The sequence below is a fragment of the Sprattus sprattus genome (genome assembly GCF_963457725.1).
Source record: "Sprattus sprattus genome assembly, chromosome: 12".
Taxonomy (NCBI): domain Eukaryota; kingdom Metazoa; phylum Chordata; class Actinopteri; order Clupeiformes; family Clupeidae; genus Sprattus; species Sprattus sprattus.
This window is the reverse complement of record NC_137910.1, coordinates 31,447,963-31,461,482: the sequence shown is the minus strand read 5'-3', so window position 1 is coordinate 31,461,482 and position 13,520 is coordinate 31,447,963. Positions and strand designations below refer to the sequence as shown.

General features: G+C 38.8%; 1 protein-coding gene across 1 annotated transcript in view; it reads left to right on the top strand.

Moving 5' to 3' along the window:
- The window catches only part of nrg3a (neuregulin 3a), a gene marked incomplete at both ends in the record, with an annotated part of 80,021 nt that extends 70,581 nt beyond the window's left edge, over positions 1 to 9,440 (top strand). The window contains 3 exons of the mRNA XM_080848923.1: positions 2,195 to 2,313; positions 6,896 to 7,069; positions 8,876 to 9,440. Coding sequence (XP_080705049.1) covers positions 2,195 to 2,313; positions 6,896 to 7,069; positions 8,876 to 9,440 — 858 coding nt within the window. The remainder of the gene's footprint in view (positions 1 to 2,194; positions 2,314 to 6,895; positions 7,070 to 8,875) is intronic.
- Positions 9,441 to 13,520: the final 4,080 nt, after the last annotated feature.

Here is a 13,520-nt window from a genome sequence, read left to right as displayed (position 1 = left end):
TGCCAACCTGCCCACCATCCAAGACCTGTTCACATCCAGAGTCCAATACCCAATACCATATAGTATTTATTTATGCCTGCTCTTCCTGGACTCTCCACTTTGCACTATTGTTTATCCATTGCACTGTTGTATTGTATTGTTTTGCACTGTTGTATTTTATTGTTTTGCACTGTTGTACTGATTTTCACTGTTGTATTGTTTTGTGTTGTGATGTATATTTGTGTAATATGTGTAAGCACACTGAGAGCCACTGCACCAAGACAAATTCCCTGTTTGTGCAAACTAACTTGGCCAATAAAAGCTGATTCTGATTCTGATTCTGATTCTGACATCAAGCTAGCGATCGTTTCCAGTAGAAAGAAGACCAGTCTGTTTTGCAGTTAAAACCTCAGATCCATTGTGAGTGTGAATGCCAGTCACTGCTCTATTGTCTCTTAATTTCTCATGGTGCTCGATTACTATAAGAGGTCAGCCAAAGTGTGATCAATGACAGAAAACACCAGGCTGGATGGTCTAAGCATGTTTGAACTTTATGGGATAGTTGAATGGATAAGAGTGGTACATATGGCCATTTTGGCTAACATCACTCACCCACCACACTCTGAGTTTTGCCTCCTACCATCAGGGAGGAGGTATACCTACTGAAAAGGTACCGGGTCTAACAGATACCTGCGATCATTTGTACCATCAGCTATTGGGCTTCTCAACAAGCGATAGGTCATCTTCTATCCCTGCCCAATGCCCATGTTACAGCGCTTATCTTTACAATGTACTGTAGCATGGTGGTTTTATATGTGTATTTATGTTCTTAGCTATATATTACTGCATGTTTTATGTGTCCTTTTATATGTGCTGGCTATGTGTTGATAATCAAGTTGCCCCTTGGGGACTTTCAATTCAATTCAATTCAATATTGTGGAAAATACATGACTCCATGCAATTATCAAATGACCTCCAATATTACAGACCAGTATATAAGCTAGTGGCACAGTGGAATGGCATGGCAAACAAGGAGCTACCTTGATGGTTAATGAATAAGCACTTTATTTAAACTTTAAGCTTAAAGTGCCAGTCAAACTGAATGTAAGTTTAAAAAAAAAAGCCCAACTGTAAATGCTATCAATTGAATAAGCAGGTTGGATACCAATTACACTGAATACAATTAAATGACCAAATAAACCTGATCAATCTGAATGCATTGAATGAAAATAAAATAAACCATTAAACTCACTATACTCAGTTAAAAGCCAAGCGTCACTTCATAAGTTACAAGTGGTCCATAATACAGCAGCTAGACTTAACTAGGACCAAGGCATTTGACCACAGTACACCAGTTTTAGCAAATCTACATTGGCTCGCAGTAAGGTTCATTGACTTTCAGTGAGCTTCAGGGTTAGTTTTAATATTGTGTTAGTTTATAAGGTTGTAAGTGGACTCACATTTCTTACCCTTTCTAACCCCTTACCTTCCATCAAGGATTCTAAGGTCCTCTGAGGCGCTTTTATTGGTTTTATTTGAAATAAAAGTTTAGTCAAGCTTTTACTGTCATTGGTGCAAAATTGTGGAATAGTCTCTTTTTCAATGTTAGATCTGCTGGCTGTTTTGACACTTTTAAAACCAGATTGGACACTTACTTTTATACACTTTTGTTTTGATGATTTTAATTTGATGATGCAATTTTTAAGCTACGTTCAGTCTGAGGTCAGGCTGTTATCTGTTTTATACATTTTTTTCAACACTTTTTAATTTGTTCTTTTGTTAAGTTTTTATTGCTTTGGTGGTGTCATTGTGATTCCCATATTTATGCCTTTATGGTTTTATTTATATGCGTATGTTCACTTTTATATGTTTTAACCATTTTATTTTTACTCGTATATATTTGTTTTAGCTTTTGCTCATCTATCTTTCTTTTCTACCATTTCGCTTTTTATTCATTTTTGTCTATTTATATATATTTATCTTTATATTTATATATTTAATATGTTGTATATGCGTTATATGTTTATATAGTCTTTGGTTAATTGGTTAACCTTGACTGAACCTCCTGTTGTTTTTAAATGTGCTATATAAATAAATGTGAATTGACTTGATGTGTAAGTGCTGAGAAAAGCTAGCTCACTATAATAACATTTTTGCCATCATGTATCAGTGAAAAGTTGTTACATTTGTTTACCACTTGTTTTTATTTTTACAGTTTTGCGGAAACAGCACTCACAGCAAAGCACACGTTGGAGTGGAGAGTCAGTCCAGTTTTACAGAAGGCATAAGAGTTCCTTTCACCCAATCCAAAGACCTGACTGGAAATCAAAATTGGTATGGCTTACTGTTATTAATTGTGTTTGACTGAAACACCCCTTGAACCCTAGTAGTATGTTTTCTTTGAACAGGCCTCAATTTAACTTTTAACTTGTTCAGCCACAAAGTTTTGTCCTTTTTGCAATATGTAGCACTCAAGTAATTAGACACCTTTGGTAACTCTGCTGTCATGGGTTTGCTAACAGCGGACCTTCAGCCCAATATCAGACACTGAGTTACCAAAGGTGGCTGTGAAGGCCCCTTCAGACTACATTACCCTTCAGTCCCTGGCAGTAAAGCGTGGTCACCACTCAATCCATGCTATAGGACTGTCTGGGATGCACACTCATCTTTTGCATTCCCTGTCTGTGAATTTCACACTACACAATTTCTGTCTAGGACAGTTGTAAAAAGTTCCCATTGCACACCACCATAGTGTTTGTGTCTTTGTGTGGGGTGGGGTGGCTGGTGTGAGAGCTGTCCCTGACGATGCTGCGCAGACATCTCTTGTGTTGGACAGCCTCAATGGTGGGGAGTAAGGAACCGTCGATGCGTTGGGCAGTTTTCACCACCCTCTGTAGTGCATCTGCTTTTGCCATTGCATCTATTGCCTTAGAACATTACAGCTATCCAGTAAGCAGGCAAGCAGGCTTGTATTTTTCACCAGCTTTGTATTAGTAAACTGAATAGGTCATTTTAATGACACATTTATTGAGTTCATCATGAAATGGAATAGAGAGGTTTTGTCTGTGGATATCCCCCATAAACTAATATCAGGTTGGCGCTGCAGGAAGGAACAGAAAATAAATTGGGCCGACAGCTCAGTGTTGTCACGAAACAGATCGGAAAATCACCGAAGTTTCGGAAAACAGAGTTTTATTTTGCAGATGGATACAGCACTGAAGACATCGGATGCAGAAAGCACAACAGGGATAGTTCAGCCCAGGAGGGGCACAGGCTAAAGGCGCTGCCTTAACTGAAATGCGAGTTCCAAGAACCCGTAAACTAAAACAAAGAGGCACCCTCTGAAAGAAACTAAACAATAAACTATAAAAACCGTAAGGTAAACAAAACGCGAGTCAAACTCGGAAAAGGGATTAACTTAACTGTAACAAAGCTGATAAGCCAACGTGGCTGATACAGGTCCTTTCCTGAAAGCAGGCTGTGGTAATATACCGCACAGGGAGTGTGGGGTATATAAAGGGCTGTGACAGGTGTGGGTGATTATGCATTAGCTGAGTGCAAACGGGGTGCAGGTGTTCGCTGATGCAGGTGTGAATGATGAGACCTAACGAGGCTGCGAAAGTGCAGTTTGGGAGAGTGAGTGAGCTGAAGGGGGCGTGGCCGGAGCAGAGCTCCGCGGGGACCTGACAAGTGTACAGCTTAACCGGCAGCTATGAGACGTCTAAAATATTTCTTCTATTGCTTTGTGACAGAACTGATTGAAATCATTATATGAGTTTGCGTCACCAACTGGTTTGCTAGACCTACTAGATATCTTTAAATCTAGTCGGCATCTTTGTTCATAGTCTAATCTACATGAAAACAAATAAACCTAAGAACAATGTTAATGCTTGACCTTTTCCTAGCATTTTCATACATCTGTAGAGATGGGCGAAAATACATCAAAATGTATTTTGATACAAAATACGCCTAAAATAAATGTATCAAAATAAAATACAAAATACTGTTGCCAGAAAATGTAACAAAATACAATACATGTATTTTGTATTTTTAAAATACAGGAAATACTTTTTCTGAATTTTCAGTTTTCTCACAATTTGGTATAGCAGAACATTCAGGTTTGGGCTATTCAGTGGCGTAACATAGTTACCACTAGTTCCGCTCTGGTGAACACAGTAAAAAAGGAAGAACAGTCACAGAATGTCAGTATAACTAAGCAAAGCTATTAAAAGACAACAACTTGATTGATTTTGTATATACAGCCGCGGAAAAAATTAAGAGACCACTTCAAAATTATCAGTTTCTCTGGTTTTACTATTTATTGGTATGTGTTAAAGTAAAATGTACATTTTTGTTTTATTCTATAACCTACTGGCAACATTCCTACCAAATTTCAAATACAAATATTGTCATTTAGATCATTTATTTGCAGAAAAATGACAATTGGTCAAAATAGCAAAAAAGATGAGTCTTCAGATCTCGAATAATGCAAAGAAAACAAGCTCATATTCATTTTTAAACTACACAATACTAATGCTTTAACTTAGGAAGAGTTCAGAAATCAATATTTGGTGGAATAACCTTGATTTAAAATCACAACTTTCATGTGTCTTGGCATGCTCTCCACCAGTCTTTCACATTGCCGTTGGGTGACTTTATGCTACTCCTGGCGCAAGAATTCAAGCAGCTCGGCTTCTTTTCATGGCTTGTGACCATCCATCTTCCTCTTGATCACATTTCAGAGGTTTTTTTATGGGATTCAGGTCTCGAAATTGGGCTGGCCATGGCAGGGTCCTGATCTGGTGATACTCCATCCACACCTTTACTGGCCTGGCTGTGTGGCATGGAGCATTGCCCTGCTGGAAAAAACACTTCTCAGAGTTGGGGAACATTGTCAGAGCAAAAGGAAGCAAGTTTTTCTTCCGGGACAACGTTGTACTTTGCCTGGCTGAGGTTTGTAAAAGACCATAAGGATTGAACCAAAGCGGACTGGAGGGTCTCCTAGTTCGTCTTCTCTGATGAGTCCAATTTCACAGTAGGTGCAAGACTCTGTGGCTTGTAGGCCTCTCCAGGTCTCCGTCTAACTATCAGACGACCATGTGTTGGGCAAAGCTGAAAATTGGACTCATCAGAGAAGACGAACAGACGATCAGGCGACTAAAAGGGCTCTCAAACTAGAGCGTTTATTGCGGACTGGGGTCCGCTGCAGCCTTTAGTGGTGCTGTAGTACTCAAGTACGATCTTGGTCTCAAGACCACCTTTTCACTTACTCTGATTCGTCTTGAAATTGAAAACAATTCTACTCCATATTGAATCTGTCTCGAGTAGAGCAGCATCGGTTAGACTAGTACTTTTTGAGGAAGACCTCAAGACCTTTTCTTACACCACAGTGACAATGATGAACTTTTCCATTCGTCATACTCAATATAATTATACACATTAATAAAAAAATCAAAAAATAAATGTAATCCATTAATTCAGACTGTATTGACTACTACTCTGCAGGCCTATTGATACATATAATGTTGAGGATGTGGACGATCCCAGAGTGTAACATCTCTTGATGTCCACTGGTCAAACTGAGGGCCTAGAATGAACAAGCAATACCTTGTAGTTAGATTTTATTTCTTGAATCACAAAAACTTAAGCCTCCGCCCTGCTGGATTTTCGCCAGAAGTTCAATTCAGTTCTATCAGTATACAGCTCCGTTAACAGCGTTATATTAGTTTATACAGCTCTATTTACAACTGACACTGTCTCAAGAGGCTGTCCTTACAGAGCACAAGGCCTTAACCCCCTACAGCAAGCACAACAGCGCAGAGGGGGCAAGGAAAAACATTCCTTTTAACAGGAAGAAACCTTTGGCAGAATCCAGCTCAGAAAGGGGGGTCCATCTTCTTGAGGTCGGCCCAATAGACAGATAGAAGGGGTTGAGGGCAGTAGCATAGTAGGAGAAGCAGAGAATAAAAAGCAAGCAGAGGAAGTCAGTAGCAGTAAAATTAGTGTTATGGCATCATATACACAACAATGCTAGTTGGTACATATGGTGAGAGAGTGAGAAGCTTAATTATGAGCCATACAACACGGTGGGTGCAGAGTACAAAATGTTTGGTATGAATGGGCAGCAGTAAACAGAGAAGCAGATCAGGTGGACAGACTGTAGCTGCAGTCTCTTCCCCTACTGGACCAAGAGAGTGGAGAAAGCTAGGTATCCTAGTAGGTTTCCTTATACGCATACATTCAAGTATACGCAATGATGATGAGGAGCAGTCTTACATAGCCATCAGCATTTGCAGGTAATGTTCCTAATATATTGGAGAGAGCAGTGAGTGGTCTGTACAATTTAGTCATATACAAGAAGATATCATTTATAATGAATTAATAATAATTAATATCTTAATAGAAGTTATCAAAAACATTCATCCATCTCATTTTTTACAGAACTGATCCTCAGTTTTTAGTATACGTACATCAGATCATCATCAGAATAAGCCTCACAAAAGTATTGAGCGTTAATGTTTCTTTCCTGAATGCCAAACAAGGACAACCCTTTCAAAGTCATGGGCAATACTTGCATTTAGCCATCAGGAAGGTGCTGAAGATACCAAGCATGAGGTCATGCATATTGCAGATGTGTCTGTGGCTTCCATACAACTACCAAAATTTTCATAATATATATTAAACTGCAGGACAGCGTTTCTACTTCTTCTTCCTGTATTTACTTCACTGCTCCCACTCCAGACACATCTGACCAAGTTCACGTGTGCTTGGATCTTTCTCTGTATGAAGAGGAATCAAGGGGGAACGCTTCAAGTTTACAAACTCCTTAACTGATTCAGACCATAGCCAACCTACTTAAGGCTTGGAAATGCCCCTAGTTCTGTAGTCTGACTGCAGTTGTTCTTGTCTATTTCAGCGGGGCCTCTCTCTCTGTCAGTTCTGAAAAGAGTACTGTTGCTGTCAATTGTGAGACTCCACCCATATGCAGAGGAATGCTGAAACCCACTGGGGAAGAGAGACATTCTGGACCCACCTACCAGTATCTCCAAGAACCAGAGTTCTCTGACAGAGAAGTTGAATCAGTTAAGGGGTAAGTGGCAAATATTTGATGGCCTTATTATGTGACCTTAATAAGAGAGAAAAGCTTGCTTGATCTTGACTTTCTGTATGAATACATACCATGAAAGCGGGGCTTCACGATCCTTTTGGCTTTTTGGGTTTTAAGCAGGAGGTGTCAGAAAGTTACCACAGGGATAACTGGTTTATGGCAGCCAAGGGTTCATAGTGACATTGCCTTTTGATCCTTCAATGTTGGCAGAATCATTGTGAAGCAGAATTCACAAAGTGTGGATTTTGTTCAACCACTAATAGGGAACTTGAGTTGGATTTAGAACGCCAATGAAGCCAGTTTGTCTTACCCTACTGATCTATTGTTGCAATGGTTATCCTGCTGAATACAAAAAAAATCAATTCAGAAATGTAGCAAAATCAGGGAGGAGCTGAGGCATTGGCATGACCTAGGGTTAGCATATTACAAGCTACATAAGATGTTAGCGAATAAACGTATGTAAAATATAAGCAAGGCATGTTCTTTTATAAAGCACAATTAAGAACTACTTATACATTAATTCTTGCTGTTTGCATAAAGTAGGCTATTTTAAATATGGGATAACAGCTGGTTATAAGGAATTATACGGAAATGAGGCGGAGACTAAGAACTAATTTTATCAATTTTGTATATCAGGACATCTTGTAGGCCATTATGACACTTAATCCACCGTAACCACAAATGTATGTAGGCATGCCTGTATAACCCACAAAGAAAACATTTGGAAGGCAACCTGTTTAATGTGTAGTCCTACTTCTTTCTTTAGTCACAGATAAGGATAATGTTGGGTAGTTTGCTTTGTTGATTCTGCTGTTGCTAAGCACAAATCCTTTAGCTGGCTAACGTCGGCTGTATCTGATTCTACGCTTTCTAGTTTCTTAGCTTGCTAGTTCTCCAGAGGACATGTTGAACCACAAAATGTATGTCGTTTACACCACTTGGCAAAATGAGAGAAAACATTTATTTTGTTCATTCATTAACAATTAGCATTATTTAAAGTTTCCAGTGCATTGTTATAGAACAGTGATTAAACATTTTCACCAGATCTACTCCATAGGTGTCCCATTATAGAAAATGAATGGACACCCGCCAGAGTATTTCTTGTCTCCGTGGTATAAATGATATTAGGACTATTTGTGTGTGTGGTGTGTGTAAGCTAGATATATTGTATGCAGTTTCTTCAGTCCTGTCCATACTAGGAAACATCTATTCTGTCTGAATAGACTATTTTGACTGGTTTTGGACGTTATCAATGTGTTGATAATTTACTGTAAGGTAGGTGTAAAATGTAGTATTTAGCATTATGCAACAGTACTAAATAGTTTTCATGTTATTAAGCATTGCTCTATGAATAATTAGTACTAAGGGCATTATCTAGCGGCAAAATACAGTCTAAGGGTATTCAGCTTAATAATTAGGCCTAATAAGGTTAGCTTATAAATGTGGAAGTTAACTAGGCTATACAAATAAACTTGCTTGAGACAAAAATATTGCAGGCTAATGTAACAAATTAAAATAGGGCCTTCTCACAAACACACTGGATCAGCACCTGCCTATATAAATGCTATGATTCAGCTCAATTCCATCTCTTGACCACTTTGCTCCTCTGATGAGCGTTTTTTGTCTTTGCCATCTCTCGGCAGCAAGAGATTGTCGATGAGACTCTTTTACTGTACTTGATTGGTTCTGTCCACATATCATGTTATTGTGCTTGGCCCTTGTCTGTGTGCATCCCTGACTTTGTTGTCACTGTTTTACTGTCACTGATTTTTCTCTGGTTTCTTATAGGCATATAGGAAGGCCTAGAAGTTACCAAAGACAGAATTCTCTTCTCAGCGTGAAGTCGGGTGGTGGAAGTAAGACAGATCCACAGTCCTGCCAGCTGGACCGAAGCACTTGCATGCTCAAGGACTCATCACCTACCATTCTGTCCTCACATCTCTTCTACACCAGCACCGTTCCCATCATTCCCTCTGTGCTCAGAAATGAGGATGACACCTCTTGTATGCAAAGCAGCAACATGGATCCAGTCAGAATCAGCTTCACACCACAAGAGGGCACACTAACAGTAGTCAAGGAGCAGCACCCTCCCCCGTCCTTCAGCACATACCCGGGTAAACACACCCAGATGGCAGTACTGCTAGATGAAGCTCAAGAACAGCTCCAAGCATTAGTCCATGCTCACAGGAAAGAGGGCAGTGGTGATACTGCCACCTCATGGGCCAGAGAAACAGTCTGCATCCTGCTAGGCAATGGGACAAGCTCAGGGGGGTTGGCCTCAAATGGACCTACTGAGACCCAGCTAATGAGCTCAAGAGATACAGACAAAGACTTCTGTCAATATTGCAAATGAAATGTGGCAGTTAAGGACCAACTGATAATCACTTGTGTCTTTAAAAGTCTACATAAGGACCTGTGTGTTTTTCAATAATTATATAAATATGGAATCATAAATGCATATGTATAAATATGGGAGGCAGTCTGAAATGATAACAAAATATTTATTCTTTATTTGCATTTATATAATGAAAACAAATAGTCTGTCATGACCATGGTGTTTGAACTGTAAAATATATATATGAATATATACAAATATATGAATATGTGAAATTGAAAAGGTACCAGGGGGATATTGAAATATTGTAAAGTTGCTGTACTTTTTGTGTCAACCACACCAGGCTCAGTAGTAACGCTCAAAAAAAGAAAAACAATTAAAGAATACAAATTTCCTCCACTACCTTTTTATGGTCTATCACAGTCTTTTGTCACCCTCTGTCCGCCATTCTCGCCCTGCCCAGCCAAGGAACAGTTTCCCGAATGTGCTGGTTTTAGACTAGTGTGTTGGCATGTGGACAAAAACACAGGATCAATGTATGGAACAGACCTTCAATTTGTGGAATAGTTGGCCAGACCAGTATCTGAAGTTTTTTGCCTCCATCTGTTTAGTATGTTTTGAAGTGGTTTGAGGGTGTTTATCACAGAGACACACTTCTATAGATGCAGAGCGCCTAGGCAACACAATGACAGGCATTTGTGTCAGTGTTTGGGTGGACTAGTGAGGAGAAAGATAGCTTTGCCACTTTGTCTACACTAACATTCACATACCCAAGCACATTAACAATCTATTTGAAACAGAAAACTGAGAGTTTTAATGAGGTTTGTCAGGCAACCCAGACATTGGTTAATAAGATACAGCCAGTCAACGTGTCAACATGTCCTTTGATGACCACGATGCTTGGAAGTGCTCTCCTTGGATTGAATAAATAATGTTTTGGATAACAATGGATTGAATAAATAATGTTTTGGATAACAATGGATTGCAACATTTTCATATTATCTGGGCATGGTGGACATTTGGCAGTGAAAAAAGGTTCACATTTGTTAAAATTGATCCATTTGTTGAAATGTCTCAGGTCAGCTTATGACCTTGTTTGAAAAAATTGAAAGCCATGGATATTTCCAACCTGTAGCAGAACACTGTGTTGTGATTTATTGTATTCTCTATTCTCAAACTTTTTGAAACCGTTGCCTGAAACAAAGAGATAACAGCTGTTCTGATTGTTTTAGCTAATTAAAACATTAGAAACTTTCATATATGTATCAACATTCCTTCATATCCCATTTGCAGTATTTCATATTGTGTGTATACCATTATGACTGTTTTCATTTAAGGTTATGGAGGTAAGTGTATAAAATGTTTAATAAAACTTTAATGTTTACAAGATGTATGGAGCCTCTGGTTTCAAAAATGCTTAAAAGTCTTTGACGCATGTTTTGTTTCAATTTTTATACTTACATAATTTCTGCAATAAAACATTATAGACACCTGTATTAGGGTGAGTCAGGAAGAGGTCTTTCTTTTCTCTCTGGATGTCAGGGATTTCTGTAATGAACATCAGGCAGATTATCTAGTTTCCAAACAAAAACAGCTTAGTCATTGCATGATATAGGAACAATGCAAGATGTTCTTCAAACACAGACATTCATTACTAATGCAGTGTTTCTTTTTATTTCTATGTGTTAAGGGTTTGGGCACCCTGCTGAATCAGAACTAAGTAACATATATCACACCTTGCCAAATGTTTTCTAGTCGTCTCTCTATTCTTTACTTATTTACACCCACTTCTTCCTGACAGATCACTTCAGGTTCTGAGATCCTATCGGGCTGCCATGCATTATTTACCAACACATTTTCAATTACATTTATTTACCACCACATTTTCAATGACATATATTTACCCACACATTTTGAATGTCATAATGGGGACTGTGGGGGATTGCAGAAGCTACATCTTACATTTGGCGAAGTGGTTTGTGGTGTATTTTGAGGAATGTTCTTTATCGCTGTCCCTCTTTTAAACTGAATTGGTTCTTTCCTCAGTGTCTTTCTTCACTGTGGTCTTGACAGTGGTTATACCCTTCTTGTTTCCTCTCTTCTCAGCTGTTACCCACTGTGTGTATACAACCTTTGCCATAGCATCAAAACAAAAGACCTGAATAAACTTGCCTTTGCATGACTCACATTCATCATACATGCACATCTTGCTCTAGCAACACATTAAATCAAGTAGTCCCATTGGTCAGATGCTTTATGATCCAGACCACGCAGCCTCTCAACAACAAAAGCAACATTTTCATTGACTTTGCATTGGTTGGCTTGAGAGGGTGGTATGCATTTCATAGAACCAGCATAGTTGTGTGCATATTGTTCATGCTGTCAACCAAAACCAACTTGCATTTTTCTCATTTCTTTTCCACCCAGACCTTTAAAATGAGTTGCTTTTATTTCTCTTTCATGGTGGTGGTTGGACTTATATATCAGCAATCTGTATTTAATGACAGTACTTATTGTTTCTGGAAAGATGCTTCCCAAGCTCCCTTTGCCTGAAACAATAATTAATAAATTGCAGGTAGACTTAAGAAGGACATTGGGCCCCATATATGTGTACATGCTGGGTGCTAGGTGTGTATACATGTGTTTGTGATGATTCATATCACAGTGACATCTTCACTGCCAATTCATCATCATCATCATCATCATCATCATCATAATTCATGAATTCAACTTCACTTCTCTCTTTGACCTCATGATGTTTTCCATCAAAGTCAAGGTAAAGTGGTTAGGAAAAGACGAAAGGACTATCCAACTGCAGCCATCAGACTTTTGGAAGGAGTTAGCAACTAGATCAGCCGAGCGGTGGTAAGGCAAGGCAAAGCAAGTTTATTTAAATAGCACAATTCATACACATTGGTAATTCAAAGTGCTTTACAAATGAGCAGAAAAAAAGTATACGAAAATAAGAGATTAAAACAGTAAAGTGCATTGTAAAAGAACAGAGAAAAATGTAAGATTAAAAACAAAGCTAAGAACATTGAAAAGATAAATAAATACAGTTATTTTAAACCCGCTACAGTTGGAGTACATTTGATGTCTTTAGGAAGTTGGTTCCAGAGCTGAGCAGGATTGCAGCTAAACGTTTCTTCAGCGTGTTTAATTCTGACAGTCGGTATTGCTCCAGTGATCTGAAGGATCTGTGTCCTGCTGAAACATCTGAGAGGTCATTTGGTCCTGTCCGATTTAGTGACTTCCAAACAAGCAGCAGTGCTTTAAAGACCATTTTGTGACTTACTGGAAGCCAGTGTTAAGATTTAAGTATTGTAGTAATGTGGTCAATTATTTTGGTTTTTCGTAAGAACTTTAGCAGCTGCATTTTGTACAGACTGAAGCTGTTTGAGTCTTATAAGCCAACCCTGCTGGAGATAAAGGCATGTTTTGACATAAGGCCTCTAAGTTTGGCTATGTTTTTGAGACGGTAAAAAGCGGACTTAGTTTTAACATCAATGTGAAACCACTGAAATCGCAAGCACTCAAGAAACCAAGGTTTTTACCTTCATTTTAAGACTTTTGGTGTAGGATGAGTAGCAATTCTAAATCCCTCCTCATTTTTCACAAATATAATAATTTCAGTTTTGTCCTTTTTTAGCTGAAGGAGATAAGGATTTGGTCAGAGCATTGACAAACGTCTTTGATACATTTTGACAAATTATTAAAGATTAAAATGTCTGTGCTGAAGACACCCTAGGTGAGAGGGCAGTGTCCATTATCTTAGAACTGTACAGCTCGTCGGCCGTTATCCCTTGCGTGTCTGGTACCTTGGTTTTACCGTCAGTAAGCACTCACATTCCATTTTGTAAGGAGGATGTACAGATGCTCCATTGGCTGTGATGTTAGCCTGTCCGTCCTCTTTCTCCATGTCTGGGGAGAACTGTTGTGCTCACATCATGGGATGCCTCTTGTTATTCATCCCTCTTCAAGAAAATGCCATTGATCTATGATTCCAAAATGTTAATCTTCTGTAGAAGCTCAGTGCAATTTCCATCAATTCTTCATGTGATGGAAAGCACTCTGTTTAAGTCCAGCTTCAGGGTGACT